The 20,935-nt window shown below is 57.7% G+C and overlaps 8 protein-coding genes across 8 annotated transcripts; 7 read left to right on the top strand and 1 right to left on the bottom strand.

Annotated features, from left to right (window-relative positions):
* Positions 1–345: 345 nt before the first annotated feature.
* Positions 346–2,320, top strand: M421DRAFT_425127 (glycoside hydrolase family 72 protein). The gene is made up of 3 exons (XM_033593988.1): positions 346–720; positions 779–832; positions 882–2,320. Exons 1-3 carry the CDS (start codon positions 603–605, stop codon positions 2,081–2,083), a joined length of 1,374 nt encoding a protein of 457 aa, XP_033444372.1. The 5' UTR covers positions 346–602; the 3' UTR covers positions 2,084–2,320.
* A 166-nt stretch (positions 2,321–2,486) lies between these two features.
* Positions 2,487–3,955, top strand: M421DRAFT_73505 (GTP-binding protein; the record flags this gene model as incomplete). Its single annotated transcript, XM_033596965.1, has 2 exons — positions 2,487–2,554; positions 2,791–3,955. The coding sequence occupies 2 exons, from the start codon at positions 2,487–2,489 to the stop codon at positions 3,953–3,955; spliced, it is 1,233 nt and encodes a 410-aa protein (XP_033444371.1).
* Positions 3,956–4,698: 743 nt separating this feature from the next.
* Positions 4,699–6,269, bottom strand: M421DRAFT_104033 (Pex24p-domain-containing protein; the record flags this gene model as incomplete). Its single annotated transcript, XM_033586968.1, has 2 exons — positions 4,699–6,004; positions 6,055–6,269. The coding sequence occupies 2 exons, from the start codon at positions 6,267–6,269 to the stop codon at positions 4,699–4,701; spliced, it is 1,521 nt and encodes a 506-aa protein (XP_033444370.1).
* Positions 6,270–7,240: 971 nt separating this feature from the next.
* M421DRAFT_425124 (uncharacterized protein) lies at positions 7,241–12,616 on the top strand. Its single transcript, XM_033593987.1, has 5 exons — positions 7,241–7,646; positions 7,697–7,883; positions 7,950–11,100; positions 11,151–12,239; positions 12,290–12,616. The coding sequence occupies exons 1-5, from the start codon at positions 7,556–7,558 to the stop codon at positions 12,302–12,304; spliced, it is 4,533 nt and encodes a 1,510-aa protein (XP_033444369.1). The 5' UTR covers positions 7,241–7,555; the 3' UTR covers positions 12,305–12,616.
* An 890-nt stretch (positions 12,617–13,506) lies between these two features.
* Positions 13,507–15,499, top strand: M421DRAFT_298163 (indoleamine 2,3-dioxygenase family protein). The gene has a single exon (XM_033589087.1). The coding sequence runs from the start codon at positions 13,728–13,730 to the stop codon at positions 15,162–15,164; it is 1,437 nt and encodes a 478-aa protein (XP_033444368.1). The 5' UTR covers positions 13,507–13,727; the 3' UTR covers positions 15,165–15,499.
* Positions 15,500–15,834: 335 nt separating this feature from the next.
* Positions 15,835–16,424, top strand: M421DRAFT_73428 (uncharacterized protein; the record flags this gene model as incomplete). The annotated part of the gene is made up of 2 exons (XM_033596962.1): positions 15,835–15,942; positions 15,996–16,424. The coding sequence occupies 2 exons, from the start codon at positions 15,835–15,837 to the stop codon at positions 16,422–16,424; spliced, it is 537 nt and encodes a 178-aa protein (XP_033444367.1).
* A 1,343-nt stretch (positions 16,425–17,767) lies between these two features.
* On the top strand, positions 17,768–18,428 carry M421DRAFT_425121 (UPF0057-domain-containing protein). Its single transcript, XM_033593986.1, has 2 exons — positions 17,768–17,921; positions 17,974–18,428. Exons 1-2 carry the CDS (start codon positions 17,787–17,789, stop codon positions 18,010–18,012), a joined length of 174 nt encoding a protein of 57 aa, XP_033444366.1. The 5' UTR covers positions 17,768–17,786; the 3' UTR covers positions 18,013–18,428.
* A 1,468-nt stretch (positions 18,429–19,896) lies between these two features.
* M421DRAFT_26927 (uncharacterized protein) lies at positions 19,897–20,931 on the top strand (the record flags this gene model as incomplete). Its single annotated transcript, XM_033588774.1, has 1 exon — positions 19,897–20,931. A coding segment is annotated over one exon (1,035 nt), but the record flags the coding sequence as incomplete, so codon positions are not given.
* Between the last annotated feature and the right edge of the window lie 4 nt (positions 20,932–20,935).

Genomic DNA, 20,935 nt, shown 5'->3' with positions numbered 1-20,935 from the left:
CACCCAGCACTCCACAGCTGGCAGGGCAGCAGGGAACGGCAGCGGCCTCTTGATACAGATCTTCGTTCATTCGCACAGGAATGACTGCGACGCGCGTTTCAGCAGCTTCTCAGGCAGACAAAAGAAGCACGGTCGCCGAGCGAATCGGTACTCCCGGACACAGACTTGTCTCTGCTTGTCGCTGTCTGGGCGGCTCCTTGGTTGAGCTTTTCAGGGGGCAGGGGCTGGCTGGGCGGAGGCTTCTAAGATTTGGCAGGCACTATCCCTGTCATGTGGGGCACCCCGGCCAATGAGGCACGTTGCGCGCATTCCGCAGACAGCAACCGCCAGGTTACGGTGCAGGGAGCGGGTTCCTCTAATAACCCATCGCCCCAACTGGTTTTGAGTAGCCTTTGACTTCCTAGCCGTCACTGTTCTCGTGCGCGACTTCTACCACTGCACCCTTTTCTAATCGCACTTTCGCCCCGGCGTATCCTCTCGTTTGCAGCTGCCTTTCACCGTCTGTCGCTTTCAGCCTCCCAGTCTTTGTGTACGAAAAGCTCTTCTTTCGCCACGACTTCAACCAACGAACTTATTCCGTCACTCACACAAACGCCATCACAATGAAGAGCATCGCCATTGCTGCCGTTGCCGGCGCCCTCGCCACAACTGTTGCTGGCACTCCTGCCGCTCCCGTCCAGAAACGCGCTGATGTCACATCCATCACCGTCAAGGGCAATGGTGCGTTGCCGAGAACCATTGAGAAATTTATGTGAAGCAACCACTGACAATCAAAAAGCCTTCTGGAAGGGCAGCCAACGTTTCTACATCCGTGGTGTCGACTACCAGCCTGGTAACAGAGAACGATCGCCCTTGTTAGACCTCGAACTGATTTCCCATAGGTGGTGCATCTGATGCAAAGGACCCCATTGCCGATGCTGATGGCTGCAAGCGCGACATCGCCAAGTTCAAGGAGCTTGGTATCAACACCGTCCGTGTCTACACTGTCGACAACACTGCCGAGCACGACACTTGCATGAACGCCCTCGCTGATGCCGGTATCTACCTCGCACTCGATGTCAACACCCCCAAGTACTCGATCAACCGCGCTTCTCCCCAGGTCTCATACAACAAGGTCTACCTCCAGAGCGTTTTCGCGACCGTTGAGAAGTTCGCTGCCTACTCCAACACGCTCCTTTTCTTCTCTGGAAACGAGGTCATCAACGACGACGCCACTACCAACTGCGCCCCTTACGTCAAGGCTGTCACCCGTGACATCAAGTCCTACATGAACGCTCGCAAGCTCCGCAAGGTCCCCGTTGGCTATAGCGCTGCTGACGTCGAGTCCAACCGCTACGAAATGGCCGACTACATGAACTGCGGTGAGGATGCTGTTCGCTCCGACTTCTACGCCTTCAATGACTACTCGTGGTGCGACCCCAACACCTTCACCGGTGCTGGTTGGGACCAGAAGGTCCAGAAGCTCAGCAACTACTCTTTGCCCATCTTCCTGTCGGAGTTCGGTTGCAACACCAACAAGCGTCAGTTCAACGAGGTCAAGTCTATCTACAGCACCGACATGTCTTCTGTCTACTCCGGTGGTCTCGTCTACGAGTACTCTCAGGAGGACTCCAACTACGGTCTCGTTGAGATCAGCGGCAACAGCGTCACGGAGCTTACAGACTTCACCACTCTGAAGAATGCCTACGCCAACGCCACTGACCCCTCCGGTGACGGTGGTTACAAGTCCAGCGGTTCTGCCTCCGTGTGCCCTACCGAATCAAAGACCTGGAACGTCACTATCAGTGCTGACCAGCTCCCTGCTTTCCCCAGCGGTGCTAGCGACTACCTCACAAACGGTGCCGGCACTGGCCCTGGCCTCAAGGGCTCCGGTTCCCAGTCCTCCGGTTCCTCATCGACCGACTTGGCCGGCGCCGGTGACGGTGCTGTCACTTCCGGCGCTGCTAGCGGCACCACCGCCACCTCGTCGGCCAGCAAGGGTGCTGCCTCCTCTCTCCGCCCCGGTGAGTTCTCTTATGCTCCCCTCGCCATGGGCGCTGTCGTCCTCGTCTCCTCCCTCTTCGGTGGTCTCCTCGTCCTGTAAGACCAGCAATCAACTGAGCAAGGCCATTCTTCCATATCTTTGCGCTGTATGAGAGCACAGGCAGGATGTAATGCAAAGACCCAGTGCGGGCAATGTTTTACCAATGTTAAACTTTCCTTGGTGTTGTCGGATCGTAATGATAGCCGGCCTGGCGTTTGACTAGATTCGATCACTTGGTCGTTGCATATAAATAGAAATCAGAAAGAAAGTTTGAAAATACTCTATTCGTAATGCTGGCGACATTGAGATGCTTGTGAGACTTGAAGATCGATAGAGGCTGAAGGCAAGGCTGCAATCGATAAGATTTTTGACGGTCTGACGACACCGATCTTTCGGCGTTGTGCCCTTCTCGCGCATCAAAGCGGTCTCCTCCCGACAGTCCCTTCTGCACATACAATCCACCATGCCGCGCGATCCCCTGATCGGTCTGGTGGGCAAGCCGTCGTCTGGGAAGTCGACGACACTGAACAGGTGCGCATTGCCCCTCTCCCGCCACGGATCGCCAGTCTGAGTCCTGCGCAGCTTGACAGACGCAACCTCAAAAGTCGGTCCGTACAACGGTGAACTTTTATGAAAGGCTCGTAGGCTGATCGAAGTGCAGGAAACTTCCCGTAAGTGCTCACCTTACCCTCCTCTCCTCGCACATGACTGGAAAGGGCATATCTCTCGCTTATCCATCTCCAAGATGCGTCCTGACACCCGTCCAGCTTCACGACGATCGATCCACAACGAGCCATTGGCTACCTACAGATTGAATGTCCTTGCGCACGCCTCGGCCTGTCCGACCGCTGTAAACCCAACTATGGCGCCTGTGTCGACGGCCGCCGCTCCGTTCCTATCGAACTCCTCGACGTCGCCGGCCTTGTCCCCGGCGCACACATGGGCAAGGGCCTGGGGAATCGCTTCCTGGACGACCTGCGTCACGCCGACGCGCTCGTCCACGTCGTCGATGTATCAGGAACGACGGATGCTGAAGGCAAGGCGACCCGCGGGTACGACCCAAGCCAAGACATCGTCTGGCTGCGCAGCGAAATCGTGCGCTGGATCCAGGGAAACCTGATGGACAAATGGGGCAGCATCAAGCGGCGGCACATCGCCGTGAAAGCCACACCGATCGAAACCCTGCAAAACCAGTTTTCAGGCTACGGCTCAACAAGCGCAGTCGTAGCGCGCTGTCTCGACAAGCTCGGCCTCCTAAGCGGATCGACCAAGGTGCCCCTCGAGCACTGGGACGACGAGACAATCGAGCGCGTAGTCAACGCCTTCACAGACGAGAAATTCCCCACCGTCATCGCATTGAACAAAATCGACCACACCGACGCAGACAAGAACATCGCCAAGATCGCAAAGACGGCGGATCCGAAGAGCATCGTGCTCTGCAGCGCGATCAGCGAGGTCTTCCTGAGGAAGCTGGCGAAACAGGGATTCGTCAGGTACGTCGAAGGCAGCGAGTTTGTAGACACGCGCGAAGACCTTATCGAGATGGGTGATGCTACAGGCGGCGGACTGAAGGAACTCGACGACAAACTCAAGCAGCGCATCGAAAACCTCAAGGACATGGTCCTGTACCGCTTCGGCAGCACCGGCGTCGTGCAGGTCCTGTCGCGCGCGGCCGAATTGCTGGGGCTCGTGCCTGTGTTCCCTGTGCGGAATATCCAAAGCTTCACGTCCGGGAGCGCGTCGAGCACGGCCGTGTTCAGAGACTGCGTGCTAGTGAAGAAGGGCAGCACGGTCGGCGATGTGTACAGGAAGGTCATGGGAGATGCGCCATTGGCGTACGTAGAGACCGAGGGCGCGAGGAGGGTGGGCGAGGACGACGTGGTGAGCGTGGGGAAGAACGACATCCTCAGCTTCAAGGTCGGGCGGGCGTAGAAACGAGACTGGAGGAGAGGGAGAGATCTCAAAAAGTGCTTGAGCTGCACGGCGTCGCTCCATCTCTATTCAGCTCTAAGCGTGTTGATACAGTGGTGATACGGGCACGTGAATATATCAGCGCTCCAGCACGTATCGGCACATCGTTCAAGAACCCACAACGCGACGACGACGATCCATGCCCGCACGAAACCACATTCAACACCTTCCCATCGCAACACAAAACACACTGCAAGTTCCCACCACAATCTCACTATCTCGCTCGCTATAACCGCACACCAAATACACCATCGCGCCCACACAGCCACCCATCCCTCTCCGCAGCGCAGCCCACACTCCACGCCAAAAAATGGGTCTTGCCGCGACTCGAACGCGGGGCCTCTCGCACGTTTACTCAGGTACCCTAAGCGAGCTATTGCATGTTAGCAGAGTTGCCAGTTGGAGCTGGTGAGCTGAGGTGAGGGGCGGGGGGCTTACAATCATACCACTAGCTGGATTGGAGTCAGGAATGGATTGGTTGCGAGGGTGATGAGTGGGACTTACACCACAAGACCGTCACGTGATTTCGATGGAGCGGTGGTGGGGGATGGGAGATATGTAGGAGTTTAGTCGGGCAGGAGGGAGAGGCGTGGACGGGGGTGTTGGGGGTTGTGTGGAGGATGGGAGGGAGTGCGAGGAAGGGGAAGTGGGTGTTTTCGTGAACGCGAACACGGATATCGACTTCAGCTTCAGCTCCAGCCTCGCTAGACGACACGCACAGCACCACTGCCCACGCGCTCCACCATGCGCACCCAGCGTCTGCGTCTCCACTCGCCCTTGCGACTCGGCCGCCCGCTCTCCCACGCGCGCCTCAGTACCTCCCTCTCCTGCTCGCCGACGTCCCTGCTCTTGCCTTTCCTGTGCGCTTTCGTCCTGTCCCTGTTCCCGTCGTCGAGGACCTCGTAGTGCAAATCCGTCACCCAACGCTCACCCTCGATCTCCACTTCGACGCCCGTGACGCAGCGGTCCTCGACCCACTCGCGGCTCAGCATGTCGAGCGTCCACTTCTTGTCGCTCCAGCGCCATCCGCGGGGCGGTAGGACGTCTTCGAAAAAGGCACTGCCTCGCGGTCTGTCGCCCGATATGCGGGCGGGTGAGAGGGGGGAGTAAGGGGAGTGACTGAAGATGAAGGGTTCGTACTCGCCGCTCTGGTCGTGCAGGGCGCGGTGCTGCAGCTCGAAGATTTCGACTTCGCGCGCTTCGTTGCTGGTTTGCAGCTCGATGTCCTGTTTGCTCGCAGACAGCAGGAGGGAGCGGCCTTCGTGCTCGGCGTCGGCAATGAGCGCCTCGTTTTCCGGTGTCGCGAGGAGGCCTTGCACAGTCGGGTGCCCCATGGCAGTCGCGCCGTAACCGAGCAGGAGGAATATGAAGCGCCAGGGGAGCAGGTGCGAGACCAGGAATAGCGCGCACGAGACAAGGAGAAGTACGATGTAGAGCAGCGAGCTGAGGTTTTCGTTTGAGAAGTTTGTCAGGGGCGTCAGGAATTGGAGCACGGCGTCGTGGCCGCGAGAAAAGTCTTCCATGCAGTTTTGTAGGTCGCGCATGTTGCGGAAGAAGTCTTTGCTGAAGTCGGGGGCGGGCTTGATGGTAGGTGCGTCTGCGAGCGGTGGGCCGCCGATGGGGTACAGGTCCGTTGGGTACGACGTTGGTGGCGGCGGGTGTCGGGTCAGGTAGGCTGGTACCATGATGAAGAAAAGGCAGCATGCTAGAGGGAGGACGGGGAGTAGGTGTGGGTCGATGCAGATGAACGTGTACATGAAGAGGAAGGACAGTGTCTGGGTGGGCTGTCGCCAGGTAAAAAGACGAATGAGCCGGTTTTGAAAGACGAATGCTACACCAATGCGAGAATTGAAGCGCCGGAAGTTCGAAGACATAGTTGGAAGGCTGAAGTTTGGGCGCTCGACATAGCTACGTGATCGGCGGTCCTTGACCTGCGGGCTTGCGTTGTAGCTGTCATCTGGAGGCGATGTCGAAGACGGATCCTCGCTGGGCAAGACCTGAGCGAGAAGCCTGCTCTCTGTAAGTTTTTTTCAAGGAACAAGACTGGCACAGGAGCTTACAGGTTGATCATCCTATCGCCCATCCTCCCTGTCGACTCACGGCTCATGTCGTCCCCAAGCGACTGGAGTTTGTCTTTGAGCTTACTGGCAGACAGTCGATGTGAGCCATGTTCTGGATCTGGCGTTTGCGGTCCTGAGCCATCTGCAGGGTGGATCTGAACCACCGGTATTGGGGTGTCGCTGTTTGCGAGCGAACTTGAGTTGTCCTTGGTCATGGTGGTGGCTTTCCTTGGGTCGAACCAGTGGCTTCCTTGGATGTGGAAGTAGCACAGTTTCGTGGTGTTGGCTGATGCACCCGATCGGTGTATGTCTCAATGCGTCGAGCGCGGGGTGTGGTTGACGACTGGTGTCTAGTCTTGCTGATGGGGCACTTCCTCTTTCATCCAGAAGGCCAGCGTTCACGCAGCTGAGAGGTTGTTGGTCCGAGATGATTGCAGGCGTCTCACTCATGTTCTCAGTCCCGGTGCTCCAGCTCTCTCTCCATCCTGACGTCTGCAGCCTAGTCGATGCGGTCGTGTGAGGTGCAGTGGGCAGCACCGACTATGGATGACGCAGTAGCATGTGAACAGGCATAGCCTTGGCGACGTTCGGCAGCCACGCGCTTGACCCCTGCCAGGTCGCGGGTGACACACGGGAGCAAAGTACCGCCGTTGCTAGATCTCAACGTGCATCTTGCATCCTGCATCGGAGCAATCCTCTGTATGATGAGGAAGGGTAGGGTGGAATGGTTGCCCAGGCAGCGCCAGCCCGCGTACCGGCCACGCATCGGTGGTGCCCAACCCCCCTCAACAGCACGAACAAAGCTGCAGAAAACAAACAGAGGTGCCGATCAGGGTTCAAGGTGCCGTGCACATGCGCAGTGCCGTGCAACCGCCAGGGTCGACCGGAGTCGTGTGTCTTGCCGTCGTGCAGCAGCAGGCTGGCCTAGACGGCCGCGAACGTGACGACCGTGATGCTGCACGCAGAAGACGCTGGACGGCTGTCTGACCTGCTGCCGGCTCGGCAGCCAGCAAGATGGCGCCGTGTGTGGTAGCCAGCGCACACAGGACCCAGAAATGCAGGATGTGGACCATGCACGCGTTCCCCGGGTGAGGGTGTTTTGATACAAATCGATGGCGACCTCTGGCCCATGCGCCGAATGAGAGGGCGGCTTGGGCACAGCAGGGGTCGTGTTAGCGGCTATCGACTCTCTGTACCTTTGGGCAACTTTGGTAGACGAGCACGACGGTCCGCTAGCGACGCGATCCCCTTTTGCAGCACGACTCGCCCTTTTGCAGTGCACACACAGCGGTGCCCTCTGCGACTCGGCCGGCGAGACAGCTCCAGGACGCCCCTTGCCCGCCCCCGAACCCGTCCTCACCGCCGACCGCTGCTCCATCGAAATGTCCACATAGCCTGAGCCGCTCCCCAAGCTCGTCGCTTGGAGACCCGTCTCGCGCAGCCCGCCTACTCGTGCTGGCACTGGCTCCGACTGTGATCCGGTAGCTGCGTGGTGCTGACCATGTCTGCGCAGCCTGTGCGATCGGGGGGGACCGCCATGGACGCCCACCACCCAGGCTCGAACGCGTCCGAGGACTCGAGCGGCTCGACAGGTACCACTGCGCGCATGCTGCATGGGCAATCAAGGTGCTGATACTGCTAGACGACCGCGTGCGCAAGTTCCAGAAGACGGGCGACCACGGCAGCCGGCTGCGCAAGACGAGCGCCTCCAACGCCGTCTCCGCCGCACGGCCCGGTCTGCCCGACCACAAGCCGCTGGGCTCGCAGAGGCGGACGGCAAAAGTGCCTCTGGGGCCTCGGGGCCCGCCGCAGGACTTCCACAAGCACCGGTAGGAGCGACCCTGCTGATGAGCCAATGACTGCAGCATTGGCCGGAAGGTGCTGACCGTGCATAGCGTTGCCAGCGCCACCCTCGAGAGCCGTCCGCACCTGCCTCCCACGAGGGCCGCGCCCACGTCGAACCCCGAGCCGCGTTCCAGCCTCGCCCAGCAGCCACAGCAGCAGCAGCAACAGCAGGCGCAGCAGCAGCAGCAGCAGCAGGCCACCGACGACTCCGCCGAGAGCGGCGCGTACGACTTCCTGCCCGCAGTCAACTTCGACGACTTCGCCAACAGCCTGAGCTACGAGCCCGCCCTGAGCGACTTCCCTGTGCCTGGCAGCTTCAAGAGCACTGCACCGCCGAGCAGCACCACGGTGAACATGCAGCCATTCACCGCGGGCCCGGGCGACTCGCGGCCCGCACGCAGCAACTCGTTCATGCGCCGCTTCAGCCAGTCGAACACGCGCAGGCCAGGCTCCACCAACCTCTCCAAGGCGCCCGCTGCCAACGCTCCCGTGTTTGCGGACAGCACAGCGATGCCACCTCCCACTACCAACATGGCCATTCGAACGCGGCGACAGAGCCACTTCCCAGCGCCCACTGAAACGACCCCCGCAGCACGTGCCCGAAAGAGTGTGGGCCCAGGAATGCTGCCAATGGGCACGTTTGAAGGGCGCAGCGACATGCCACGAATCACCAGCAGCAGCATTGCCCCGAACGGACTCGGGCGTTCGCCGTCCAAGAGCAAGGGCAATCGACGAGAGACGCTGGCCGCAACCTCCAACCCACCGAATGCTACACAACGACTCCCGAGTGCGACACGGACTGCAAAGGCGAAGTCGCTGCAGCCACCGTCGAGACAAACATCTGGCCAGCACCTGTCTGCTCATTCGCTGACACCAGATCAAGGATCTATGCCTGCATGCAACGTTCGCTCGCCGGGCAAGTCGCCTGCGCAGGCTCAGCGTGAGCACACGCCTTCCTCGTCTGCCAGTAAACGGCAGTCTACCGTGTCCCATCACTTTGGCCTAGGAGCGAGGACGATCAGCCCGACTGATGCGCGAAGATTGAAGCGTCTCTCGATGAATCCAAACATGCCCATGCCGGGTGGCCCAGTTGGGCCTCCCACGCCACAGGGCGAGTTCTCCTTTGACGACCGAGCTTTCAGCCAGTCTCCGGGCATTTCGATCCGGAAGAGCGACACACCGTCCTCTGCGCGTGGAACGCCCGAGCAGAACCGCAAATCGTACGCTTCAGGCATCTCTTTGTCCTCAACATCCAGCATCAATTCTTTGAAGGTTGGCGGTTCTTCAATACCACTGCGTACTAACGCTACTTTGCAAAGCTCTAGATTACCCACGGCGAAGCCACGAAACGTTCACAGCTCCGCTGGCGAGGCCCCAGAGGACGTGCCGCCCGTACCTGCCATCCCCAAGGCGTACGAATCACCCAAAGACCCCGATCGCCAGACATTCTCCTTCTCGACTGCTGGGGTGAAGCCAAGCACGCCATCTTCGACGTCAAGCCAACCACCTCCTGCGAACCAGTACATGTATGGGGCACGGGGGGCTGAGCGTGTCAGCAACGGCACGTCACAACTGAACTCCAGCACTGGCTCGATTAGGCATCGACGAGGACTTACAGTTGGTGCCAATGTGGACGCCGATCGAACACCGACGATGCAGCATTCGAGCAAGAAGGATCTACAGCCGATCAGACTGCCACCGCTGAACCTGTTGCCTCTCGACACACCGGTCAGCAACCGCATCTCTTCATTCTCGGCCCCTTCCAGGGAGGCTTACAAGCACAATGTCACGCCACCACCAAAGCGGGGAGCCAAAACACCCAGCACACCCATGACGGCTTCCAAGACAAGCTTCTTTTCTGGGAGCGGCTACAATGGGTACGACTTTGGCAAGCACATCCGCAGCAGCAGCTCTGCGATCAACCTGCGAGGCGGCAGTCAGGAGGTTGCAAAGGATAAGACACATGGTGGACTGTCGGCAATGCCAATCCCAACCTTGAACCCGGGGCGACAGGCCACAACACCCTTCTCTTCAAACTCTCTGCCCAAAGGCAGCGGCGAGTTCACTCGTCTCCAGTCCCGTCCCAGCGGCGAATTTCAGTCCAACGAAAAGGATGTCGAGCTGCAGAGCATGAAGACTGCAGGCCCGCGTCCGCTGAAGAAGAGCAACACTGCGGAATCTACGCAAACATCCAACTCGACGGACCCAGAGACTCCTTCGTCAGCCACGTCAGGACTGAGGCGCAAATTGAGTTTGGGCGGCTGGCGGCGCAGTGGTTCCAAAGCTGCATCGCATCCTTCGCAAAACCAGCAGACTCGCAAGGGCGCTCAGCAGGCCGAGGCGTCTGCTCCGCCACCACCCAAGCATGGCGATATGCCACCACCCCGTTTGCCAGCCTCGGCGACATGGAGCGGTGCTATAAACGCCAGCCCCACCCCGGATGGAAGCGCTCATCGCCCACGGCCGTCGCTTGATTTCGGTCGCCGGAAGCCATCCACAGCCACAATCACTAGCGAGATCGACTCTGATGGAGCAGCAACTCGCAAGGACACAAAGGCTGCTTCCGCACGAACGCCGACAGGGTACAACGCGGCGCCTGCAGGTCAACCCGCTACGAAGCCGAGCTCGTCCATCTTGCCATCTATGCAGAGGATGCTTGGATCTAAGAGTTCGTCCAATGTGCTCAGAGCCCGCAACCTGGATCCAAATCTCGACAGGGATGATCTGATGGCAGAAGAGGAGATGAAGAAGCTTGCTTCGAAACGTAAAGACTTTGAGCATGCGGCGCGCGATGTCGATGCGCTTCGCAAGCGCGCTGCCCCACAAGAACGCGTTACAGCCGCCCAAGCTCTGCAGATGGTCAACTTGAATATATTTGAGAGAGGCGAGATCATCGACTACAAGGAGATCTACTTTTGTGGCACAAAGAACGCGAAGAAGCATGTTGGCGACCTCAATGCACAAACCGCCAATTTCGGATATGACGACGACCGCGGCGACTATAACATAGTCTTCGGCGACCACCTGGCATACCGGTACGAGGTTGTTGATCTACTCGGAAAAGGCAGCTTTGGACAGGTCGTGCGCTGTATCGATCACAAGACAGGAGGACTTGTGGCTATCAAGATCATCCGCAACAAGAAGCGATTCCATCAGCAGGCTCTAATCGAGGTGAACATTTTGCAGAAATTGCGCGAATGGGTAAGTCTTTGGCGAATCATCCAGGTTGTCGTCACTAACATACATGCTAGGATCCTGACAACAAGCACAGCATGATCAACTTCACGCAGAGCTTCTATTTCCGTGGGCATCTATGCATATCTACCGAGCTTTTGGGTATGAACTTGTACGAGTTCATCAAGGCCCACGAATTCAAGGGCTTCTCGACGCGTCTCATCCGCCGCTTCTGCAAACAGATGCTCGGCTCACTGGTCCTCCTCAAGAGCCAACGGGTCATTCACTGCGACTTAAAGCCTGAGAACATTCTACTTGCGCATCCCCTACATTCAGAGATCAAGGTCATCGACTTCGGATCTAGCTGTTTCGAGAACGAAAAGGTGTACACATATATCCAATCGCGTTTCTACCGATCGCCCGAGGTCATCTTAGGCATGAGCTATGGCTTGCCTATCGATATGTGGAGTCTGGGCTGTATCCTCGCAGAGCTACTCACCGGCTACCCCATCTTCCCGGGTGAGAACGAGCAGGAGCAACTTGCATGCATTATGGAGATCTTTGGGCCTCCAGAGAAGCACCTCATCGAAAAGAGCAGCAGGAAGAAGCTCTTCTTTGACTCTTTGGGTAAGCCAAGAGTGACGGTCTCTACAAAAGGCCGTCGTAGGAGGCCGAGCTCCAAGACATTGCAGCAAGCACTGAAATGTGACGACGAAGCCTTCCTGGACTTTGTTGCACGCTGTCTGCGCTGGGACCCTGAGCGCCGCATGCGTCCGGATGAGGCTATGCAGCATGAGTTCATCACCGGGGCTCGCAGGAACGCTGGACGGCGACCTATGGCACCTGCGAGCACCGCATCTCCTGTCAAACGAGCACCGGTCGCTCAGAATCCGCAGGCCCGCGTGCGACCCCTGCCGGAGCCGCCGAAGCACGGCGCCCCTGCCAACAGCAATCAACGAGTGCCCAGTAGTTCTCCAGTAAAGGCGAACGTCCCTCGACGCCACTCAACAGTCAGCGGCCCACCCGGCCCCGGAGGAGCGGGAGTCAAGCGAACGGTGAATGGGGCCCCAGCCCCGACTCCTGCTGCAAGTAACCTTCCACGGGTTGCTCAGCGAAGTGTATCTGGCAAGCCTGACCTTGCCTCAGCGGCGGCCATCGCCAGTCTTGTAAGTTGAAGTTGCTGACATCTGCCATACATCAAGCTGACATCGACGAGCAGAAAACGCGCTAGCCGTTATGAACTCGGAACAGTGCTACACCTATGGCACCGGCCAGCTATGTTAGCATATCATGACGACTTACAACTATTTAATACCGGCTTTGAAGTTGGAGTGAACAGGTGCGCTCTGCACATTGCAGAGCTTGTGTGTATTTTCCCTTCGCAGGCATTCGTTGTAGATGTTTATACCCGGAAAAGCTGTGGCTTTAGGTTCAAGCGCGGAAGAATGAATGACGACTATTGGATAGGCAGGCGTGGTGATGAGGTGACGGCTTAAGGGAACTTACAATCGACATTACGTTGCGACATGTTGCTCGCGTGTCTCCACTCTGCAATCATGTTGCTCGCGTGTCTCCACTCTGCAATCATGTTGCGACGTGTGTGCTTGTGTACCTGATCGGCAGCCCTGTAGGACGCGAGCTTCTAGCGCACGGGTGAATGGCGTGGATGGGGCGAACTGATCCTTCACGAAATGGTGAATTCTTACTTCTGCAGATTATGCAGGAGTTTTGATCTTCGGTTTCGAGCGATGCGCCTGTTCTCGTCGAACAGATAACCTTCCCGCCGTTGTTGGGCACACTGTTTGGCTTCTGTAACCCTTGACAGCCTCTACGCCAAGACGACCTGCAGGTGCGACTTCGCAGCGCTGGACCCTTGCAAGGCGGGAGCCCTACGCAAGGATGCGGCTAGCGCTTTTGTTTCGCCGCAGGCCCGTTAGTCTCCACATGTAGACGTTCGGATCATAGACTGTCTGGTTCTCGCTAGGTAACTCGATTGCTAATTTTGCTCCAGATTTCGGACTTTCTCGCATCACAAATCGAGTGATCTCTGACGCCTTTGCAGCCCTTCGCATCGGTCGATTGTCCGACTGCGATTACACATGTGAAGGGTTTTCTTGTCCATCGGCCGCGGATGGACCTGTAAGAGTGAGAGCGTGCAACAACGCCTTGGACGTGCATTGCCTTTTGCCTTCATGTTTCATGCACGCTTGAGATTTAGGTCGTAAGTGCCTCAACTACTTGTTGCCTCCGGTCTCCTCTACTAGAAGCGGGCTAAGAATACACCTAAAACCGTGGTACCGTCCGCTCCGCTTCAGCAGCTCCCCACACGCCTCAGCACTTTCCCTTCGTCCCGCGCAATGTAATCAGGACGATCCGGTTCTCCTACAGCAACCTCTATTTCCCTTTTACGGAAACACACACATCAGCTTCCACCGATCGCAGTCGGGACTCGCCGCGCGGCCAAGGGCTGCCCTTTCCAAAGACCTCACCGGGATCCAGCTCGACTATCACGCGACTCGTTTGGTAGAAATTGCAGCCTGATTAGCAAAGCAGCGGGCGCTACATCAGGGTACCCGCGCCTATCCGTAGTCTCTACTCTCAAAAATCGCGCCTCTCCTCGATTTTATTCCCACAAGATTCTCCCAGTCTCCACAATGCTACCGCCACTACCCAGGTTGAGCGACTACGACGTCTCTCCACACAATGGTTTTCTGCCTACAGAGATACCACTCGACGTCCTTCCGGATGCGTACTATCAACCATGGGAGACCATCGTGCGCAGCTTCCAAGCATTGATCCTTACTAAGCGATTTCGACGAGTGATCGATGCTCTACCTGTGCTTTCCACCGACCTTCTCCTCACCCAAGCCGAATGGCAGCGAGCGTACTCAGTCCTTGGGTTCTTCGCTCACGCATATGTCTGGGGAGGTGATAGGCCAGCTGACGATGTACCACCATCCATCTCCATCCCCTTCCTGGAAACATGCAGGCATCTTGAGATGCCTGCTGTGGCCACATACGCAGGTGTCTGCTTGTGGAACTGGCGACCCCTCTTCAGCAATGAGCCAGCCGACACCCTAGACAACTTGGCGACACAAATGACCTTCACCGGCTCGCTGGACGAATCATGGTTTTACTTGGTGTCGGTGGCAATCGAAGCACGTGCTGGACCCATAATCCCCATGATGATCGAAGCCATTGCAGCTGCCAGGCATAACGACACTGCTATTGTTGTGGAGTGTCTTCGTACATTTGCCGAAAGACTTGACGAGATTGGCGTTCTGCTGGAGCGCATGTACGAGAGCTGCGACCCCCACGTCTTCTACCATCGTATCCGGCCTTTCCTCGCGGGCAGCAAAAACATGGCTGACGCTGGTCTGCCGAACGGGGTGAGATTTGACGATGGAACCGGACAGCAGCCTTACGTCCAGCTCGGTGGTGGTAGCAACGCACAGAGCTCGGTCATCCAATTCTTCGACATCGTCCTCGGTGTTGAACACCGCCCGACTGGCAACAAGCCAACAGAGGGAGGAGCTGTCGGTTCGCCCAACAACAACTTCATCACCGAGATGCGCAACTACATGCCTGGTCCGCACCGCAGGTTCCTCGAGGCTGTCGAGCGCGTAGCCAACATCCGGGACTTTGTCGAATCGAACCGCAACAACCGCGCTCTGACAATCGCATATGATGCATGCTTGGCCATGCTACGAACGCTTCGTGACAAACACATCCAACTCGTGTCACGCTACATCATCATCAAATCCCGCGAGAGCAAGAACGTGCCGCTCAAACAGGCCATGAACCAGCCTCAGCCTGTAAATCTCGCAAACACTGTGCAGCGCAGTGGCAGCAAGGCGCTTCGCGGCACCGGTGGTACCGCCCTCATTCCCTTCCTCAAGCAGGCTCGCGACGAGACTGGCGAGCCAGCTATCGATGCTTGGGCCCGCCGTTTGCTCGGAAATGGTCCAGGCGACGCTGGCATTGCAAGGCTCGGTAAAGTCAAAGAAGGCTTCGATGGTGCTGTTGAAGTCGTCGGCCTTGCAGGCACCTGGAGTGTCGACGACAGTGAGGGTGGTATCTGTCACTGGTAAGCGATTGACAACGTCTCGCTCCCCTGAGAGTCGCTCATGGGCTCTCCGATCCACCAGAGGATTTATCCTCGCGAAGTTGCATGCCTGCAGGCGTCTATCTGCCCACAGACGTTACTGTACGGGCTGGCTTCTAGGGCATTTGCATTACTTACGATCTCCTTCTGTTGACGCACACTCCTTCATACTTGAGAGGGTATATTTGGTATCATACAAACGCAATATACAGACCCTGTTCCGTGTCTCTGAGACACATATCGAGACGCCTGATATTGATTGCATCATACATGCAGCTAATCGCACACATGCCTCCACATGCTCGGAAACAACCGCGTTGTTGGATAGAGAGATAGCAGACAAGCTCATTTGACGGCGCCACATGCGTCAGATCTTCAGGATTCTGTCTGGTCGCTGCGTGTCGCGTGGCCGTGTGCAGGGCTGATGCTGGGTGTGCAGATCGCGAATGTTCTCGCGTCTGCCCAACGACCATGTGGGGTGTGACGTCACTGAGCGGCGTTCACATGTCGCGATCGCGCAAGCTTGCGACAGAGGGGTCGTAAACAGAGCCTATAAACCACAACAAGACCCTCCTTTTGCTTGCTCATACCAAAAATCAAGTCTCACACCATAATCAAACCCCTCTACCTCTTCACAGCATAAAAATCCCGCGACCATGTCGACCAACAAGGACCAGACTTCCACCGCTCAGTCGTACCTCGACCAAGCCACCGGCGCCATTCAAAGCGCCCTCGGCTCTCTGACAGGCAGTACAGCAGACAAGGTATGTCTCGACTCGCCTCATCAACCCTCCTTTACTCTATCTAACTCCATCAGGCACAAGGCGAAACACGCAAAACCGAAGCCGCCGCCGAAAAGGACCTGTCGCACGCGACCGCCAAAGCCGGCCCCTTCACTACGACCGCCGCGGGCGGCATCGCAAAGGACGACCCCAACCGGAGCGCGGGCAGCTGGAACCAGAACGTGGGCGCGCTGAAGGAGAGCGTGGGCGGGTTTGTCGGCGCAGAGGGGCTGAAGCAGGCGGGCATTCAGCAGAATCAGGAGGGCAAGGCGCAGGAGGCGCAGGGCCAGCTATCTGATCTGGGCAAGGGCGTGCAGGATCGTGTTGGCGGTGCGATTGGAGGCGCCGTTGCGGGGCTCACGGGTAACGACGCGCAGAAGGCTGACGCGCAGAGGCAGCATGACGATGGCAAGGCGCGGCAGAGGGGTGTTGAGGCCGATCTGCAGAAGCAGGCGCCGCAGTAGACGGCTCGTGGAGAAGCGGGCGCGGGCGAGATTATGGATGGTGGACGATGATATACCCTTTTCCTGTGTTATAATTTATTAGACGCTCTCGCTCTGAACGAACAAATCATGAATCGTCAGATATTGCTACGATGCCACTCCATCACATCGCCTGTGTTACCTATCCCATTTGATGCACCCGATATGTGCTCAGCTGGTAGAGGAGTGGCCTTTCGGTCTCGCTCCTAGACGCTGGACGGCCTGCAGTGTGCAAGTCGGCTGTAAAGAGGTCTGGCATTTCTCAATTCTTCAAGGTATTCGATGGTCCGTCCTGCGATGCCTATTTCAAGTCTCGAGAGTGCGATCGAGCGTCAAATGCCTGGAGGAAGGCAGTCCAGAGCGATTCGAGGAGGTCGACGCTTGCTGCTCGACTTGATGCTAGCGATTCTCGTGCTGGGTTTACAGTAGTAAATTCGGATTCACACCTCATCAAGACGCAGATTTGCAACTGCAAGCGAGAGCGGCACTTGGCCCTTGGCTTCTTCTCATCAACGACTGAGACAATATCTACGTCACAAGCACAATCTCAATTGATCTAGCGCTTCAGATGCTTAATGCAAAGGTTGTAGTTAGCAACTAGCTCACACAACCCTCCAGGCGGCTCCTTGCGTGCGAGCGAAGCCTAAACGCGTGACGACAGAATGCTCCGAATTCTCGACAGACCTGCAAATATGCAAAAAAAATGACGGTGAAGTCACGTCTTTCGCGCGCTACACAACGGCTATCACGGCAACCAGCCTCATCTCCACCAGCCGCACAAGGCAACTTTGCCCAGCCACATGCGTCGCCCGAATTAGAAAACCTGCCACAGCGGCTCAACATCAAAGCCCGTGACGATGATGCAAACGCTCCAGGGCTGCCCGACGCGTGTTGCTGTGGCGTCGCTGTGGCGCACGGACTGAGTCGTGTTCTTCAAACACTGCCAAGTGCCGCCGCAGCGTGCAGGAAATGCATCTGCCCCTCTCGCCGTTCGCCAATCCTTGCGTGTGACGCACGCCGCCTGCACCGCAGCGTCTTGGAGGCTGGGTTGGTGTGGCTTCCCAGCGCGAAAACTTGGCTAGAGAGGCAGGTTCGGGATCCAGGCGTGAGCCTGATTTGGGGAAAGTTGTGGCGCTTGCGCCTGTGCGCGCAAGAGGTGACGTAGCTGGCCAGCATGACACTCTCCGCTCCTCTCCGTCACTCCCGCGCCTTCCTGCCATAAATACCTTGCTGAGCCACTCTTCAGTTCAGAACACAAACGCTACCACTCTTCACCGCACGAATATCACACTCCATCAAGGCTCAGACCAATTACAAGCAACAAACAAACAAACAAACTCCAACATGCCTTTCACCGCCTCCGACCTTTGCAAGATTGTCCTTGCCATCTTCCTCCCCCCTCTTGGTGTTTTCCTCGAGCGCGGGTGCAACGCCGACTTCTTCATCAACATCCTCCTGACCATCCTGGGTTACATTCCGGTACGAGCAGTTCCTTTCCGCAAGCTAGACGCGCAATTACTAACCAACACAGGGTATCATCCACGCGTTGTACATTATCTTCAAGTTTTAAACGGCGCCACGGAGCGCCAGACGAGAAGTCAAACCACGTCGACTGCAACACGTCGATACTGTTATCACGATACCCACAACATTTCCTTTATCCCCGTCAGTGCTTTTGTTTGCGTGGCTGGTGCTTGCGAGAAGCCTAGTCTTCGATTGCTGTGAAGCGTGCAGCGAAGTCATTTGCATTGGTGCCTCATGAGGTGTTTGGCAGGATGTCGTCGCCCCTGGGCAGCGGCACTGCGCGCTTGGGTTGCATGAGGATATTGTAGCATCAAGTACCTCCACAATCAATAATTCTACGAGTTATGAAGTCATGTAGCTATTGCCAGTGTTCTTGAACTTCCAACATGCAGCCATGTGATTCTGGGTGTGCTTCTAAAGTATTGACACCACAGTAGGTACATGAAATCATGGTACCCGCGCCCTGTCACGTTTTCTTGCGTGGAAATTAGATTGTGATTGACCCAAGATGGGTGGGTATAATAGTAGATGTCACCAACGAGGAAGATCCCAATGCACCGAATCATACTCGGTCGCGTCGCGCATCAGGCCCTCAAGATTCATCCTCGTCCAGTCGACCGCGAAGCGCTCCAGCGCCGTGGCGGTCCCCTGCCCTGGCTCTGGATGCCAACGCCACAAGTCCACGCAGCACGCTCTTCCTGACGCGGGTAACTTACACGCTGCGTGCTCGGCCTGCCCAAGCCGCCTCTCCAGGCTGACAAAGCGGCCCCACCAGCTCTCCTCGCCCCTGGGCACCCAGTCTCTCAAACGGCTCAAGCCACACGCGGTACATGAACGCTTCGATGAAGAACAGCCACGCGGCGCCGAGAAGCGGAAAGATCACGTAGAGCACTATGGACGCAGCGAGCAGCTCTGCAGCCAGGGGCGTGAATTGCGTGCGGCTGCCGAGCCACGACGACGATGAAGCATAGCATGCATATCACGCCGACGAAGACGGGGATGGGGAGGAGCATCATGATGGCCACGCCGCCTTGGAGGGGCATCATGATGGCCACGCCGCCTTGGAAGGATGGTCCGCGGTTCAGACGGCGCCGGTGGCGGATGAAGTGAGGAACGGGATCTGGGAGGGCGCATTAGCTTTCTTGCGCTTGGCGTGTATCGTAGAATTGGCGTTTCCACGCTTGCAAGACGCGTGCGCAGGGAAGACACGTCGTACTTGATCGCCACATGTGATTTCAAAGGTAGCACTTCGCATGTTGCACGTTGCTCGACCAGGATGAAGGCTCTTTCGATCATGTGCAAAGCGACGGGGCAGCGATACGAAAGTCGGACTACATGGTTTTCCATCTGATGTCTGAGATGGGAGACCGAGGGACAAGGCACCTCTTATCGAGCATGAGGTACGCGTCGTGGGGCTCTCGATGATGAGGTAGTGAGGCCTTTCGCCTTCTGCTTCCCGCCTGTCCTGGACGCCCAAACTGTGTGTCGTCCAGAAGCACACTGCATGTTGCACACTGCATGTTCCGAGGTGGCACGGCATCATGTCTTGTTGCACAATGCTTGGCGCAGTGACTGACGACAAAACAGTGACAACTGGCGACTGGCGACTGGCGACTACTGGCAACTGACGACTGCCTCCTGACGCAGCTGCAGCTTCCAATCGCCCGCAGCCCGCCTCGACCGTCGTCTCGCACCTGCGCCGTCCCGCACACATGGCTTCCACGAAGTCAAATACAACGCCCGCACTCACCGCCCGCCGTCTCTCGAGTCGCGCGACGCCGCGACGCCGCAGCCGCGAACGATGAGTCTCACCTCGGCGCTCGCGAAGCTCGAGCTCCAGATCCTGAGCGACCTCAGCCGCCAGAACGACGAAGTCCTCCACGACGTCGACCATGTCTCGACGCTGCGAGAAGACGGCGTCGGCGGCGCCTTCGAGAAGAGCATGCGCGTCAAGGGCATGATCGACGAGCTCGCCGTGAGGGTGCAGACGGAGCCCAACTGGCGCAGCCTGGCTGCACTCCTTAGGAGCGAGTACCGCCTGTGGAAGCTGAACGTCGACACCCCCATCCGTGTCAACCCGTTCCTGTCGCACTGGGTCGAGGCCATTCTGCGCCTCAACGCAGCCACGCAGGGCTACCGCCCAATCCTCGACAACAAGGGTGCCATCCACGGCGCCATATCCGCCCTCGACATCGCCGCCACACGTCTCGAGATGCTCAAGGAGCTGCTCAAGTACGGGAGCGAGGCGCTCATGACGGCCACGCCACAGTCGCTGTTCACGACGCGCTTCCCGCCCAAGCCCTTCGACATACGCCCCTTCATACGCATGCTCGAAGAAGAAGGCATCTACGAACCCTCGCCCGCCGCCCCACCGCCAAACCTCACCATCGCCTCGAGATTCGCACACACCGACACGCCCTCGCCCAGCGCCAGCTCCATTGACTCCCCCGACATAGCCATGGCGCATCTTCCCATGAAGCTTCCTCTGCCAGCCCCGGGCACCAAGTGGAAGGAATTGATCCTCTTGAACCTAGAGACCCAACCCGCCGTTGCCGTGCACCAGCTCACGCACCTTCCCATCGCCATCGCCGCCCTCGACTTCCTCACCACCCTGATCACTGGCCTGAAGCTCGGCGCATGTAACCTCAATCCGAAGTCGCTCGTCCTTTCCTTCGTCCAGCATGCGCTGCGCATCATCGAACACATTGGCCAGCCCCCAGACCCCACGAGTCCGCCTCCGCCCGAGACCGACATCGGCATGCCCACGTTCTTCGGCTACGGCCGCGACGCGCAGGCTAGGGCCATGCAGCTGCTCTTGCTGTTCGTCAGGAACCTGATGAACAGAGGCTTTGTCGATGTTTATCCCACTGGCGAGTATACGCTGTACTATGATATCCAGGACATCTGCACGCAGTACCTGTGGATCAAGGACGTCAGGGACTTCAAGGCGTGGATCGATGAGGGGAGAA

The sequence above is a fragment of the Didymella exigua genome (genome assembly GCF_010094145.1).
Source record: "Didymella exigua CBS 183.55 unplaced genomic scaffold M421scaffold_42, whole genome shotgun sequence".
Lineage (NCBI taxonomy): Eukaryota > Fungi > Ascomycota > Dothideomycetes > Pleosporales > Didymellaceae > Didymella > Didymella exigua.
Note: the sequence above shows the minus strand (reverse complement) of the source record. Positions and strands in the feature narration are given on the sequence as shown.

Bases quoted from the DNA above. Each gene is read 5' to 3' on its own strand.
- M421DRAFT_425127 (XM_033593988.1), top strand. From the start codon at position 603: ATGAAGAGCATCGCCATTGCTGCCGTTGCCGGCGCCCTCGCCACAACT. The intron at 721-778 runs GTGCGTTGCCGA...ACAATCAAAAAG, and splicing joins CATCACCGTCAAGGGCAATG to CCTTCTGGAAGGGCAGCCAA. The intron at 833-881 runs GTAACAGAGAAC...GATTTCCCATAG, and splicing joins TGGTGTCGACTACCAGCCTG to GTGGTGCATCTGATGCAAAG.
- M421DRAFT_425124 (XM_033593987.1), top strand. From the start codon at position 7,556: ATGTCTGCGCAGCCTGTGCGATCGGGGGGGACCGCCATGGACGCCCAC. The intron at 7,884-7,949 runs GTAGGAGCGACC...GACCGTGCATAG, and splicing joins CAGGACTTCCACAAGCACCG to CGTTGCCAGCGCCACCCTCG. The intron at 11,101-11,150 runs GTAAGTCTTTGG...CATACATGCTAG, and splicing joins TGCAGAAATTGCGCGAATGG to GATCCTGACAACAAGCACAG.
- M421DRAFT_298163 (XM_033589087.1), top strand. From the start codon at position 13,728: ATGCTACCGCCACTACCCAGGTTGAGCGACTACGACGTCTCTCCACAC.
- M421DRAFT_425121 (XM_033593986.1), top strand. From the start codon at position 17,787: ATGCCTTTCACCGCCTCCGACCTTTGCAAGATTGTCCTTGCCATCTTC. The intron at 17,922-17,973 runs GTACGAGCAGTT...TAACCAACACAG, and splicing joins CCATCCTGGGTTACATTCCG to GGTATCATCCACGCGTTGTA.